Source organism: Lichenostomus cassidix, chromosome 1Aa (assembly GCF_008360975.1).
Source record: "Lichenostomus cassidix isolate B80296 chromosome 1Aa, HeHo_3.0, whole genome shotgun sequence".
Lineage (NCBI taxonomy): Eukaryota > Metazoa > Chordata > Aves > Passeriformes > Meliphagidae > Lichenostomus > Lichenostomus cassidix.
The window spans coordinates 19,392,967-19,407,119 of record NC_139480.1 but is presented as its reverse complement, the minus strand read 5'-3'; the positions used below and the strand labels follow the sequence as shown (position 1 = coordinate 19,407,119).

Here is a 14,153-nt window from a genome sequence, read left to right as displayed (position 1 = left end):
CTCCAACAAACCTGTCAGCAAAGCTCTTTTCAGAAAATCATGTGGTGCATGCCTCAAGATAAAAAGATGCTACTTTCATTCCAAAAAATAAGTTGTTTAACATACCAGCCCTTTGCATAAGTGTCCCATCCACAGCAGCCAACACACAATGTGCATTGCCAGGCAAATGTCCTGCCTGGGCACCTGGAGTGTCTGGAAGTGTTTGATCAGCTTACATGAGGTGAGGTTGGACAAAGCAGCCCCAGAAAGGCAGGACTCAGTCTATTTCTCTGCTGTTGCAGAAATAAGCCAGGAACTGACTTGTGTTATGGATGCTGTGACAAGATGAGCTGGTGGGTTAGGTCAGCCACTGCGGTGAACACCAGGCTGCCAAGAATGCACAGTGGAAATTCTTTGGTTGAATATCCTGTGAGTGGGTGGCTTGTCTGAAAAAACAAGAAACAGGCTCCCTTGAGTCTGAGACAAGAGGGAAGCGGAGGGGGAAAGAACAGTTCCTAATGGCTTGAGTTCCCTGTTCAGAGGTTTAATATAGCTCCTGTGGTTACCTTTGCAGTCCATGAAATGACATTCTGACCTCCAAGAGGCTGGCTGGTGTCTCCAGCACTTCATGGGCTATGCCTTTCATTTTCATGTGCATAATATGCAAGAGTTGGCAGAATAATTTGGCTTTCAGTGTGAGGCAGATAATTTCAGATAATTTTGGTAAAAAATTACTTCTGCTTCAAGAGCCAGAACTTACTGCAGCTGGAACCGGGATGAGGAGAGGGAAGACTTTCCTTAGTGAAGGAAAGATGGATGTGATAAAGGCAGAGCAACAACGTGGCCTGTATATTTGTGAAAATCTTATCCACATCAGTGTGCACGGTCATCAGGTCTTTGAAACAGCATCTCTGTTCTCTGCTTGTGTGGAAACACAGGAGCCCATTCCTACTTGTGGAGAAGTGCACTTGCATCAAAGGCAAACCCCCAACTGGAGGTCAGTGTCTACAGGAGCCAACAGAAGAGAGCTTAGGTGGCTTTGCCATTTGCTGCCCATCATGTCTGTTTGAACACATCCATCTGTTGCTGGCTTCCCCTCGTGCTGCAGCTGGCACCTCTCACAGCATCATGGGGATGTACTCTGACACCATCCTCCTTTCCCTTCCCAGTTGTCTCTCTGCTTGTGATCTGGCACAGTTGAGGTTTTTTCCAGCATCCCCCTCTGAAGCATAAACTTCATGCCAAGGTTTCCATGCATCTCTGTTAGGCTCCTCTCCTCTGTTGCTGTCCAACTGTTCTTGAATTTCTGGCCCCTCCTGTGGTCCACCACTAGCCTCCTAGGTGGTTCATTGTTTCTCTCTGATTTTCTGCATTAGTGAAGGATAAAGGGCAACCAATTTTATCTCAGTGGTATAGTTCATGGGCTAGAAACTGCTTACCACAGATGGATGCTATAGTGGATAGTATCCTTATTTACAGAGTCATGTCCAGGAATTCTTCTGGGAAAAGGAAACTTTGTATAGGTAGGGTTGTGCTTCATGACAGACAAATGGAAAACTACAGAAATGGAAAAAAAGACATGCAGAATTTTGGTGATGCTCCATGGGTGTGCACTCCTCTTATTCTTGGATACTGTGCAAGGGCTCAGAAGTGAGTTGGCTGGACATGACAGTGCAAACCAGGAAAACTGCAGAGCAAACAAAATGAGTGAAAAAAACATGAATCCATCTGAACATCCAATCCCAGATGTAAGATGGGTGAGTGAAAAAGAGGTTGGGGGAATGGTTCTCTTTTACACCTCCTTATCTTTTTATATGCAAAGAAAATTGTGAAGAACGAGGAAAGAGAAAAAAAAAAAAAGAATAGGAATAACCTCACTGCCAGCCAGGTAAAAGCTGGGCTTTGATTTGACACCAGCAGACCATAGAGCTCTAAAATGCTAGGAGATCTCTGAAAGAATTTTCAGACTACAAAAGGTACTATTTTTACTAAAATATAAGTTTAAAAAACTGAAGAAATAAGATATCACCTTCCTAACTCTGCAAAAAGACTAATTGCTACTCATAAAGTATTAAAGATAAAAAAGTTCATTCTAGATTAATAAACAGGATGAAAAATGTAAGAGCTAAATGTGAATGCTCAAAACATCTACAGTAGCTGTGTAAGAGCAGCAGTCATGTACACTGCTAATAAGCAAGTTCATGTCTAAATGTGATTATAAGTGGAACAGACATGGAGATAATTTACCCTCTAGCACACAGAAAGCACGAAACGACAATGAAAAATATAGCCGCATTTCTGTGAACAGATTTTTAAGTAGGGGGTAAAAGATACAAACAAAGGAAGCAAAGAAGAGATTTCTGGCTGTGATGAAGAAAACAGGACTCTGGAAAATGGCCTGAATGTGAAGTCATATACATACTTGGGCCAGTTGGAGTTTTTTTGTCAATATTTTTCTTTGGGGTTTTTTGCAGTACTTCCGCGCTGATGAAGCAAAGATAAGACAGTGGTGCACAGGAATGCAAATGCCACATAAGTATTACATTGGTATTACAAAGAGAAAAAATGAATTTGATACTAAACATACTAACATTATTTGAACATTAGGTACCAAAAGCAATGTACAAGTGTTGTGTCTCACTGCTTGGAGCAGATAACCACTGCTTTCAGGTAAACCATAGCAACAGGATGGGTGCTAACCACAGGTGACTTATTTGTAGCATTATTATCCCTCCAACAAAGATGCCTTGTTGTTATCAAAGCATTGGGAAAACCATTTATCAGTTCAGGAATACTTATCGAGTAGTCTGGTACAACATGGAGAAGTTGGGTTGCAGGTGGACTTTGGGATCTTTAACTGAACATTATTGCATCTAGGTAGGATTTAAGGAAGGTTTATGTGGAAAGTATGTAAAGTGTTCAAATTTCCCATGACAAACAGGCTACAGTCTGCTCGAACCTACAAGCAAGAAATCATGTCCAGATTAAATTATTTTTTCAGTCTAAATTGTGCAGTAGGGAGCAAGTTACACCTGGTGACAAGTTGGACTAAAAGACGATTGAAGATCACTCCCAACTGAGCTATTGTATTGAGTTTTATTCTGAATAGCATAGTTGTGGATTTGCATAGGTTTTATGAAAACTGCAAATCCACTTTCTACAAACACAGGGCATGATCGTGAGAGTGAAAGGCAGTGGGGAGTCCTGGTGGCACAAAGTCCCTCTGCTGGGAGATGGCTTACCAGACTCAGCAAAAACCAGGCCACTGAACAGCTGACACACATTGGAATAGGCTTTTTCAAACTAGAGTATCAAAAAGCCCACATAACGAGGTAGCCTGTTATTGCAGAAAGTGTTTATGCTCAAATATTAATCTACCTGGAAGACATGAACAATATACTCCCACAAAGGTGACAAAAGAAGTATAGACATGAAAGAACATTCCTCTATTTCAAGCAAAATTTAAAAAAAACCTGAAATATGTTTGAATTATTCTCTGCACTTTAAAGAATTAAAAAACAAGGGTTAAATCAGCATTTGCAGGGTTGTTTAAATTTTACTACGTCTATGAGAAATGAAGTATTGCCAAGTCCTCACAAGGGCTGGTGTTTTCCAGAAGAGTTATTACAGGACTGCTACAAATTCCATACAGGACACATTATCAAATGTTCTGTTTAACATCATAAGTGCACTGAGCACTGCAGTGTGATGTTATAGCTATGCTATAGAAAGTGTGAGTTCCCCCGGGTGTCTTCTGACAGAGCCAACAAAGATCTCAAGGTGCAGAGGGCTGAAAAAGAAAGAAGAGTATTTATCATGACAGCAGGTGTACTACTGATTCAGAGATTGAAATGACAAAAGGGCAGAAAGAAGAGAGAAGAAATCCTTGAGGGGATTTGGAAAAAAATAGCATCACTGATACTGCAGCACTTGAGGTTGGGGGCTTATCAGTCCCATTTGTAACACCTGAACATTTGGTATTGCTCAGGGTTGAGTTCAAATTAAAGGGCTTTGCCTTTTGGTTAAAGCAGCACTTTTATTATCCCTCAAACAAGATTTGCACTGACTGGTTTACCATCTCCCCTTCATTTTCCCCTGCAAGGAGAAGGAATCTCATGTAGGACTTTAGTAAGCAACATAGAGCTGTGGGTCAGGTGCAGCTTTGCCGCACTGTGCAAGATAAGATAAGACCAGACCTGGCACTTGAAGGGTCTGTATGTGTCTGTCTGACTGGTGAGTACTATAGCAAGGGCTACCTTCTCCTAAGCTAACACAGTTCTTGTTAAAGTCTTGTATCACCACTGATGGCACTTTTTCAATTTACCCTGGCATTCAGTGAAATATCGTTCTCCTCCTGATCCTATCTACCTAATTGCAGTTTTGAAAATTGCTTTCTGGTTGAGCATTTGTCGGACCCAACTTTTTTTCTTTATTGGTATTCTTGAGAAGGCTAGGTGGGCCAATGGAGCTTTGGTCTTTCAGCCATCCATGAATATTTTAGAGGAGCAATAAAACTTACTCACAGCACATTGGTTTTGCAATAAAATTATTATTAAAATTATTAAAATTCTTGATTATTTACTCTATCAGTTTATTTTCTCTGGCACATCCTTAAGAGGAAGGGAAAGAGGGAAAATGTGAAACAGCAAATAGCAAGTTAAAATTAATCAAATAATATTCCTGCCAAGTTTACGGTAACAAAGTGTTAGCAGTCATGCTGAAGAATTCCTCTGCACACAAAACATCATTCAGCTTCTCCTTATTAGATCATCTTTATGAGGCGTCCACATTATTTGTTCTCTGGAGAGCTCCTGATATTTGCAGAATTACTTTAAATGCGTTAAATATGAATATTTTAAGTGCTTTAAAAATAGTCCTTTGAGGGACAGCTGTAAGATCAGCAATTAAAGACAAAATAAGGGTTAACTGTAACCATTCCACCTCCTCTTTGGCTGCTCCCTGTGTTAGCTCCCAGAGTGCTTCTTGGCCCCAGTTTTCCATTCAGCCTGAAGTGCAGCTGAGATGTGTCTGCGCAATGGATGCACGAGGAGTGGGTGGTGAGTTCTCCTGTCTGGTGTAGCTGGGCTTTAATTCCAAGAGGTGGAGTCGTTCTAAGAAAAAAAGGGAAGAAAACAGTTTCTGTGGAAAACAGAAGAGATACTTGTTTCACTTCCCCCCTAGAGCTGTGTTTTTCAGAGATAACTTTGCTAGATGGTTACCCCTACATCCCTATTCCTAGGGAGACAGATGTAGGCCACCACTAAGAGGTCCCCAAAGACAATGATGCTGAGTGGTTCAACTTCAGGTTTGTGGCTCACTCTGTATTTACTGATTGTTGGCAACAGACAGCTGAGCCCTGCCAAAGGGACCCATCAGGTAACCAGACAGAGTTGTAACAGGGCAATTATTTCACATTTTTGCTAAGGGAAAGGAATATGGCTGTCTAGCTGGAGTTCTTAGTGAGCTTCCTTTCATTTGTTATGCTGAGGTCACAGAGAATAGTGTGTGTGATGCTTCAGAAACCTTTTCTTTTTTGTTTCCTAAGTCTATGTTTAAAGGCTTGCTTTATGTGGTTTCTTGTTCATTTCCTTCCTAAGCCTGTCCTTGGAACCTAGCCTTCCAAGGGAGGTAATATTTGGGGAAAAGGCTACAAATTTTAAATAGATTTTTTCAGAGGTTCAGGAAGAAAGAATTTGTCCATACTGATTCTTTAGTGGTTCTTAAGGAATACTTTAATCTGAAAGCTATCCTAAGCATGCTATGCAGCTTAGTATTATCCATTACTGTGAATAATACAGAAGTCCAGCATGATTAACAATTTATAGCAATTAAGATTTAATTTGAAGTTAATCAAAGATATGGCTTTCTGTCCATGTGGTAAGGTTGTGCTTAAAGTATTTGACCCATTTTTATGAAATATTTATTGACTGTGTATTTTATATACAGTTTTGATTGTAATCTTTTTAGTAACAAAATTGTTATAAAAAATCCCAAATTACATTTTCCTATAAAGTGTACACCTAGACTTATTCTAATTTAAACTTCAAATGTGATTTTAAAAACTGACCCCCTAAAACTTTTTATTTATCCTGGTGTGACTTGTTTCAATCTATCTTTAATCAGCAAGCAATTAAATCCAAATGTGAGGATGCACAGACAGGGTTATATAGTCCTAAATGAGCTTTTAAAATGCTTTAAAATTACTTTGAGTGACTTCCCTATATAAAATCTTGTAACCTGAGTGATGTATTAAATTAAAGCTAAATCAAAGGTTAGTGCATGAGAGCAGTCATATGCTCGCTCTTGAGGAGTGAAGGGTTTACAAACAGATTTCTCTCAGGGAAGAAAAGCAATTGACACCCAATTAGTTAAAGCATATTCCTAAAGCTCAATGACTCGAGAGCAAATTACAGTTGTCATTGTGGATTTGTGAAGTGTGCTGAACCATGATGCATTCCTTCAGAGGGAAGTTGCTTAGACATGAAAGTATAAAACAAGCAGAGCACGTAAGAGTTCTCCATGCTTCTATAATATCTGAGCTTCAATAAAACAAATTTTTAAAGTAACCATGAAGTCAACTGGATGCATTTTTATGGATTCCTGCTGCTTGTTAAAAACCTGTTGATGACTTACCAGGCTTTGAACTGAAAAGCAGTATAACAGTCCCTTCCTCCCTGCCACTGTGGGCCCTTGGTTCGTAGCCGTAGGCTGTCACAGAGATGGTCTGTGCCTGAGCACAATGATGTGACAGAAAGGGGTTTGTTGCATGACTAGGAAGAGGTGGCCATGTTGCTCTTTGTTTCTGAGAAGGGCTTTTCCTCCTTCAAGTGGCAGATCAGTGCTGTGTGAGGGTGATCAGGGAAATCCTCATCAGAAAGGGAAGTTTTCAAACTTCTTTGGTTTTTCTTTATTTGCGTGTGCTTCATATGGAATAGCCCCAAGCCTAGACTTTATTATCAGTCAACCATTTTAGCAAGATTATGCAAGAGGAGAACAGCTGTCATTAAAAAATATACATAAGTCTGGGAAATACGCTTCTTATTTTTTTGACTCATTTAAGTAAAGCCTGTGTTTCAATATGGATGAAGCAGCAGAGTTACACATCAGAAAAGGCATCACCTATTCACAGCTTCCCTTAAGGTCTTAATCTAGTATGCTTCAGAAAATGCAGGATCAGGATCCCTCGTAGCAATGCTCTAATGGCAGCCCCAGCCACACGCTTAGACCTGGCATCCTGTCTGTGTGTGCAGCATCCATGGTGTTACCTGCCCAGAGACCACAATGCTGCCAGCCCAGAGGCCACAGTTCTGCCAGCCCAGGGACCACAATGCTGCCAGCCCAGGGACCACGGTTCTGCCAGCCCAGGGACCACAATGCTGCCAGCCCAGGGACCACGGTTCTGCCAGCCCAGGGGCCACAGTTCTGCCAGCCCTGGGACCACAATGCTGCCAGCCCAGTGACCACGGAGCTGCCAGCCAAGGGTATGGTGCTGGCTGCAGGCACAGCAGCTGCAGCCCCACGGGCACGAGGGCTGTGGCACGTCTGCAGGCGTGGTGAGGCGTGGGGTCAGCAGGCAGTGTCACCCGGAGCCGGCTGGCAGCCCGTGTCACGCGGCTCGCTCGGCTTCGGTCATCCTCTCGATCCAGCAGCTTCAGCTTGCTCCTGAATAAGGATGCTTTTCTCAACTGGAAGCACAAACTACTTAGAGACGAAGTAATTAAGTCACACAGCTCATGAAAAGCCCTCACTGTTAATTTATGGTATTTGTTGGAGCTCCCAGAACACAATCATGGAAACAAAGACTGAATTGAGAACAAAAGGAGGGAACTTCTTGAGAAATTTAAATATCAAACAAATTCTATAACACTTTGAAGCATATCTCCTTGATTTAATTGGTTTTAAGGAACCTGCTCCAAGGTTCTAGGTACATGGAGACAGTTTGAGAATTTCTGATTTTCTTTCTTTGCAAGTTTATTGCTCAAGGATAGGGTAACAGTTTTACCCTTTGCAAGTTTATTGGTCAAGAATAGGGGGACAGTTTTACCACAGTTAAGAGCCTTATGAGATAAAGGGAATCTTTATATTCTTTCTGTTTAGTGTAAGTTTTGAAAACCTTGTTCTTTGTCTCCTGTAGCTGACAAAGAAAGTAGGAAAGGGTAAGGAAAGATGAAGGTAGACTCAGCCATAAAGAAGAGACAAATCTTAAAATAAGTATGAAACCAGGAAATCCAACAGTAAGCTCTCACAAACTTAATGTCGGCTAACTCTACATTTTGTGATAGGGAATTGAAAGTTGTATAAAGCCTCATAAAATACACTAAAGGAGAAAAGTGCATTCGCATTACCTGTTACTTCTTTCAGCATGGATGGTAAAAGATTTTTTTCTTATTTTAGAAGATTTGTCTGTCATTGCTTTAATTTTTTTCTTTTTCAGGTAGTAATATTAAACTTCTATTACCTGTTAAACCAAATAATACTGGAATAAATTTTGTTTTAATTTTCTCACTTAGTTTGACCATCTTCTCTTTGCAGGAACCTCATCCTTCCCGAATAAGACCTGACAGTGGTCCACAAGCAGGTGGAACCTCACTTACCATCTCTGGTATAAACCTGGCCACTGGTTCCAAGAAGGATGTTCAAGTTTTTGTTGGTAGCCAGCCTTGCAATGTGTACGTAGCCTGAGTAACTAACAATACAGAGCTGTGTCCTAAAAAAGCACCAACATTTTCTGCCCTTTATAAATTAAACAAATCCATTGTCTATGTCTGTGTGACTCCTCCCATGCAATGGAGTTCTGCATGTAACATTCAGACAGAAACTCACTCAGAGGTTTCAGCTGGAAGGAACAGCTGTAAAAACACCTTAAGTGGGAGAATTTAGATATCCAAAGATTTCTCCAATTTTGGCTTTCTCTCCTAGACTGGCTGCTTCAAACCCACCCATGCTTTCATTCAGTATCTCCTCAGTGGATCTGTGTAAAATATTAATCTTCTAGTCCCCCATGGCTTGTTCTTCTCCCTTTTTTTTCCTTTTATCAGTTGCTGCCCTTCTCTTTTCTCAAAATAAAGGAAGGACCCTAAGTGTGCTGACATTGCATTGTTCCTGTGTTTGTACCCTGCTCATTGTTATATCCTATGTGTCTTTTTTTAAAAAGCTTAAGTGATCTGAAGAAAGTATTATCTCCTCTCATAACCACTTGGTGCCCTGGAAAAATAGAGTCCTGGTTTTGTTGTTCTGTAGTATACACTAAAAGAATACAAAACTCCATAATGTTTGTAACAGAAGATGTTTCCTCTTGTTTTTCTTCTCCAATCTAGTACTGAATTTGGAGACGAGATCATTTGCATTACAGGACGTAATAACAAGGTTGAACCTGTTCAAGTCATAATGAACTATGGGGGCACAACAATTACTGTACCACAGCAGTTTACATACAGTGAGAATCCTACTGTCACCAAATTCCTGCCGGTAAATAGCTTCAGCAGGTAATGAAATGTTTGTCATAACTTTTTTTACAACTGATTTAAATATGTGTAATATGTGATAAAAATATTACATATAGAACTCTTTCAAATAAACTCCTGTAGTCTAGCAAATCACACATTTAGGTACATAGTGTTTGTGGTCTTAACTTCAAACTGATGTTTAACTTTGATGTCTTAACTTTCAAACTGATGTTTGAAAGTATTCTGTTTACTTCCAAATTTTCATCCCATTTTAAAGGTCAGTCCTGAAGCCAGAAAAGGCAAAAAGCTTTTTTTAAATGGAGATGTCTCAAAGAGGTTGGAAGAAGTTCATCATGATGCCAGACAACATGATCTTTGCATTACTTACAAATCTTTATGCTACTAGGATAACCAATATAAAAATTTTCTAATGGAGAGGTTTCTAACCCTTCTTCTATTCAGCTTTTAATAAGTATGCTGGAAACAGAGGAAAAGTTGTGTCTTGTCATCTCTTTCTTTGTCTCATGAGGAAAAAAAGTACCTTTATAGAAAATCTAGACCAGGGTTCAATAATGCTTTTAGAAGGTATGGTCTGTTCTCTGGTGGTACTCACTACCACCCCATCTGGTAGCTGTTCCTCCTGGAAAAAAGCTCACCCAGTACCAACTGGGAAAGCAAAGAAATGTATGCCACTCTTATATATGTAGCAATATGGGAAGTCATTGTATAAAAGCCCTTGTAGCATATCTCTGGTTTTGAAAGTCATTCTGTGGCCAATACAGGGACAAACACGACCCTGATTCATGTTGGTGTCTGCTGTTACCCAATATTCTGGTCTTTCTGCATAGTGGGGTACAGCTGGCAGAGGGAGGTCAGGTAAAAAGTGTAACATCAGGACCTAACACAGAGAACATTGAAAATAAATTTGGCTGTGACTTCTCTTGGAGATATCAGTATCTATGTCCTTGAATATTGAGTAATCACTTGTATAAAATAGGATTTGTTTTTAATGTTTCCTTTTCATTTTTGGTTTGGGTGATTTTAGGACCTCAAGTTTTTCTTTGGTAGATCAATAATGATTTACCCCATTGAATTTAAATTACTTCTTTTTTCTTTTATATAAACTAAAGCCTACTTTTATGGATTGCTTTGAGGTTTACTATCACTCTAAATCCATGCTACGTCAATGACTCTAATTCCCACTGAAACTTGCATGCATTCTTCTTCTCATGTGAATGTATTATTTTGTAAACAATGTGCTGCAAATAAAAGGGAATAGAGAAGCCAGGTCCCTACAGACCTGTGGAAAATACACTCTCACTTTTGTCTCTGTGTCTCTATGTGTGTATTTTAGGCAGAGTGATTTTAATAATAACAATGGGGAAGTAAAGCACACAAAGATTGGCATCAATGAACAGCCAAGAATTCTGGCAAAGCAATTGGTACTTCTTTTAATTCTGCTGTTTTAGAACGAGTTTTAAGTTAAAACATTGATGTTTTTAAATGCTTTGGTCATCAGTAGCTTTAACAGAAGTTCTTTTGGCAGGGCATCTAATTGGCATGTATGCATTGTACACAGGGTTTTTTCAGTTGAAGCAATAGCAGTGCAGGATGCAGCAGTGTATAGTTGTGGTAGTCTGCCAATGACTTGACTTCTTTTTTAATTCTACCTTGCAGTGGAGGGAGAAATATTACAGTAACTGGAACCGGTTTTGAGCTCATCCAGACTTTCTCATTGGTGGTATATGCAGAGCGTCCAGAAGCAGGGAAGATTAATCAAAAAAGGGTAATTTTCTTTCTTTTCTCCCAAAGGCATAACAGTGAGTGCACAACATATAATCTGTTCAAAAACTGCACATAAGCTTTCCCACTGGACTTCACTGAGTTTGGACTGAAATAAGATTTGAACAGATTTCTGGGTCTGCTCAGGGTTTTCCAGTGGAAGAAGATCTTGATTTTCCTACCACCTTGACTTACATTCACTTGTACTTTGCCATCTTCTGCTTTAAAATTTATTTTATTCAATATCAATAAGGATAAAAGATGTATTACAGAATTTGGAATTGTTTGTTTTTTCTTTATCTTTCTCATTCTTCTCTCCCTGCAAGCATTAGTGATTTGCCTGAAACAGGATCTAAATCTAGACAGTGCAAACTACTCAGCTTTGCACCATCAGTGCCTTTTATTTACTCACATCTTAATGAACCAAGTCTTCTTTTCTTTCTTGCTTCCATCTGTATATATTAATATTCCACCTGTAACAGGTCACAAAAACTTGTAAAGTTGTGAAAAATAACATTAAAATAAAACCCTTCTTGCACCTCCTGTTAAAAGGAACTGACATTACCAATAGTCTCAATTTTCCATTCTTATTGTGAAGATCACAATTTAATGACAAGATTTAGACTTAAAAGTGATCTTCCAGTAAGAATATTGTAAGACTTTTTCAAAGGCTGGCTCTTCAGTTTAAGACTTTCTTGTGATCCATAAAGATTTGGTAATGTTCATGCTTTGTATTATATGCATGATTCAACTTTTTGAGTATGTCAAAGCCAGCTGGATTTCGATCCATTAGAGCCCCATCCCTAAAGATTTTTGAGGGGAAAGCTTCCTACATTTGTTAGGCCATGAACTGCAACAAGTAATTGTCTTGATAACCTTGACTCCTGGACAATCTAAAAGTCTATTTAGCATTCTTGACAATGTTTATCAACATTTCTTACACCTTCTCTTATGTACACTCAACATGTTAGCTTAAGTCAGCATTACATATTGCACACATTCTTCCTTAAGACTAAGAGCTTTTCTAATTTTTTGGTTCGCTTTCACTTAGAGGACAATATCAGAAATGTTGGGGAGAAGCTACCAAATTGCATGGTATTGTGAAGTGAGAAACAGGTGGTGATAGAATAAATGTTGAGGGTTCCTATTAGTGTTGTTGCCTGTGGTTGATGTTACTGAATGACTGAAAGTGTTGCAGTAAAATAATTTGTTGAATTGGGGATGGGGGACAGGTGAACTGAGTTGTTACCTTGAGTAGTTGAGTGACAACTGTTGAATTTTAGTCCACAGTTTCACTTAATAATTGTATTGAATTTCAATAAGTGATTTTATCGTGTGAGCAGAAAAGAATTGACCCAAGCTACTCAATGGTACATAAGATGATCAAGATTAAGGGTGAAATGTTAGTTTCCTAACCTGAAAGGAACTTGATAGTATCAGTCCAGTGGTAAAGAGCTGTCAAAATTGGAGACAATGGAAACTGATCCATAGCCCAAGCTTTTTCTGCAGGCAACTGCTAGAATATAGTGAATTGATGATTTATTCCCATCAACAAATTTATTTCATTTTCTCATACTATGGTATTTCTGCTGTATGGATAGGATATAAATTCCATGGTTTTATTTCTATGGTCTAAAGTTATCAACAGTTATGTTCAGAAAGGAGTCAGACTCTAAAATGCGCATGTTCTTCTTCTTGTCTTGTTTCTTACAGTTTTATGGAAAGCTTGTTACAAGACTTAATGAAACCACAGTGATTTTTTCTTCTCCACCAATACTGGAAGACCCAGAAAACTATAACATTACCACTATTATTCTAATGGATCATCATAAGTTGGTTGTAAAAAATGAGAGCCACTCCTTTGCCTATGTTGCAGACCCAACCTTTGAAAACTTCACAGATGGCATCAAAAAACAAGTCAACAAACTTATTAATGCAAAGGTAAACTTGTCAAGAATTGGTGGTTGCTCATTTTGTCCTTGAAGCATGTATGGAATTTTCCCTTCCTTTCTCAAAGCCTTAATAGATGTTTGGTGCCATACCCCAAATGCTTGGTAGAGTGCCTGACCTCTGCTAGATGATGAACGTTGACAGCTCCCCTTTCCTGCCTACACCCCTTTTCAGAGAGAGTTCCTATCTTTCCAGCCATACTTTGGGTTTGCCGAGGATGCCCCCTCCTGCTGAGCCTGGCATTTGCATTTGGAAATGCCCTCTCCCAGTAGAGCTCCCAGGAACTGGAAGGGACCTCTCATCTCACATCAGGAAGGAAAGGAGAGGAATCACATCATTCCCAATCACTTTGCTGTTCTGTAGGCTGCAGTGCAAATCACATCTGCTGCTAAAAGTGATCCAAATGGAAAGTTGCAACTCAGGGTTTCTTGTGTCCCAAGACTTTGCAGTGATAACTTAGCCTTTTATTTTCTGTCTAGGGCAGTAACCTGAACAAAGCCATGACGATAGATGAGGCCCAGGCTTTTGTGGGTGATGAGCCTTGCAACATAAAAACTCTAACTGAAACGGACTTATACTGTGAGCCACCAGAAGTACAGCCTCAACCAAAGAAACGGCAGAAGAGAGATACCATCAATAACCTTCCTGAATTCATTGTAGGTTACTTTTTCTGTAGAATTTAGTATCATGTGTCAATAATGCTGATACAGTGACTCTTAACTGAAGTAATTTGTTCTCCAGAGTTATTGTAGTACTGTGAAAGAAACTCCTTGCAGTTCTTTCTTCCTCCAGCTTCTGTTTGCTGCATAAAAGATGTCACATGTAAAGAGCAGTTCCAAGCTGCCAAATGCCTTCTACCTTCATTACATAGGACTGTAAAACTCTCGCTAGACAGACTGGGGATTTTTCTTCCTCTGCTGAGCAAAATTAAATTACTTCATGGAATAAAGTGCCAGTGACCCAATTCAGTTTGAAATATTCAGAAGCATTTCCTTT

General features: G+C 39.5%; 1 protein-coding gene across 2 annotated transcripts in view; it reads left to right on the top strand.

Moving 5' to 3' along the window:
* Positions 1-14,153, top strand: part of PLXNB2 (plexin B2) — a 172,101-nt gene that overhangs the window by 130,143 nt on the left and 27,805 nt on the right. For both annotated transcript variants that reach the window (XM_085041794.1, XM_085041802.1), the window contains 5 exons: positions 8,512-8,648; positions 9,297-9,464; positions 11,103-11,211; positions 12,921-13,148; positions 13,637-13,813. In XM_085041794.1, the coding sequence (XP_084897920.1) occupies positions 8,512-8,648; positions 9,297-9,464; positions 11,103-11,211; positions 12,921-13,148; positions 13,637-13,813 (819 nt within the window). The remainder of the gene's footprint in view (positions 1-8,511; positions 8,649-9,296; positions 9,465-11,102; positions 11,212-12,920; positions 13,149-13,636; positions 13,814-14,153) is intronic.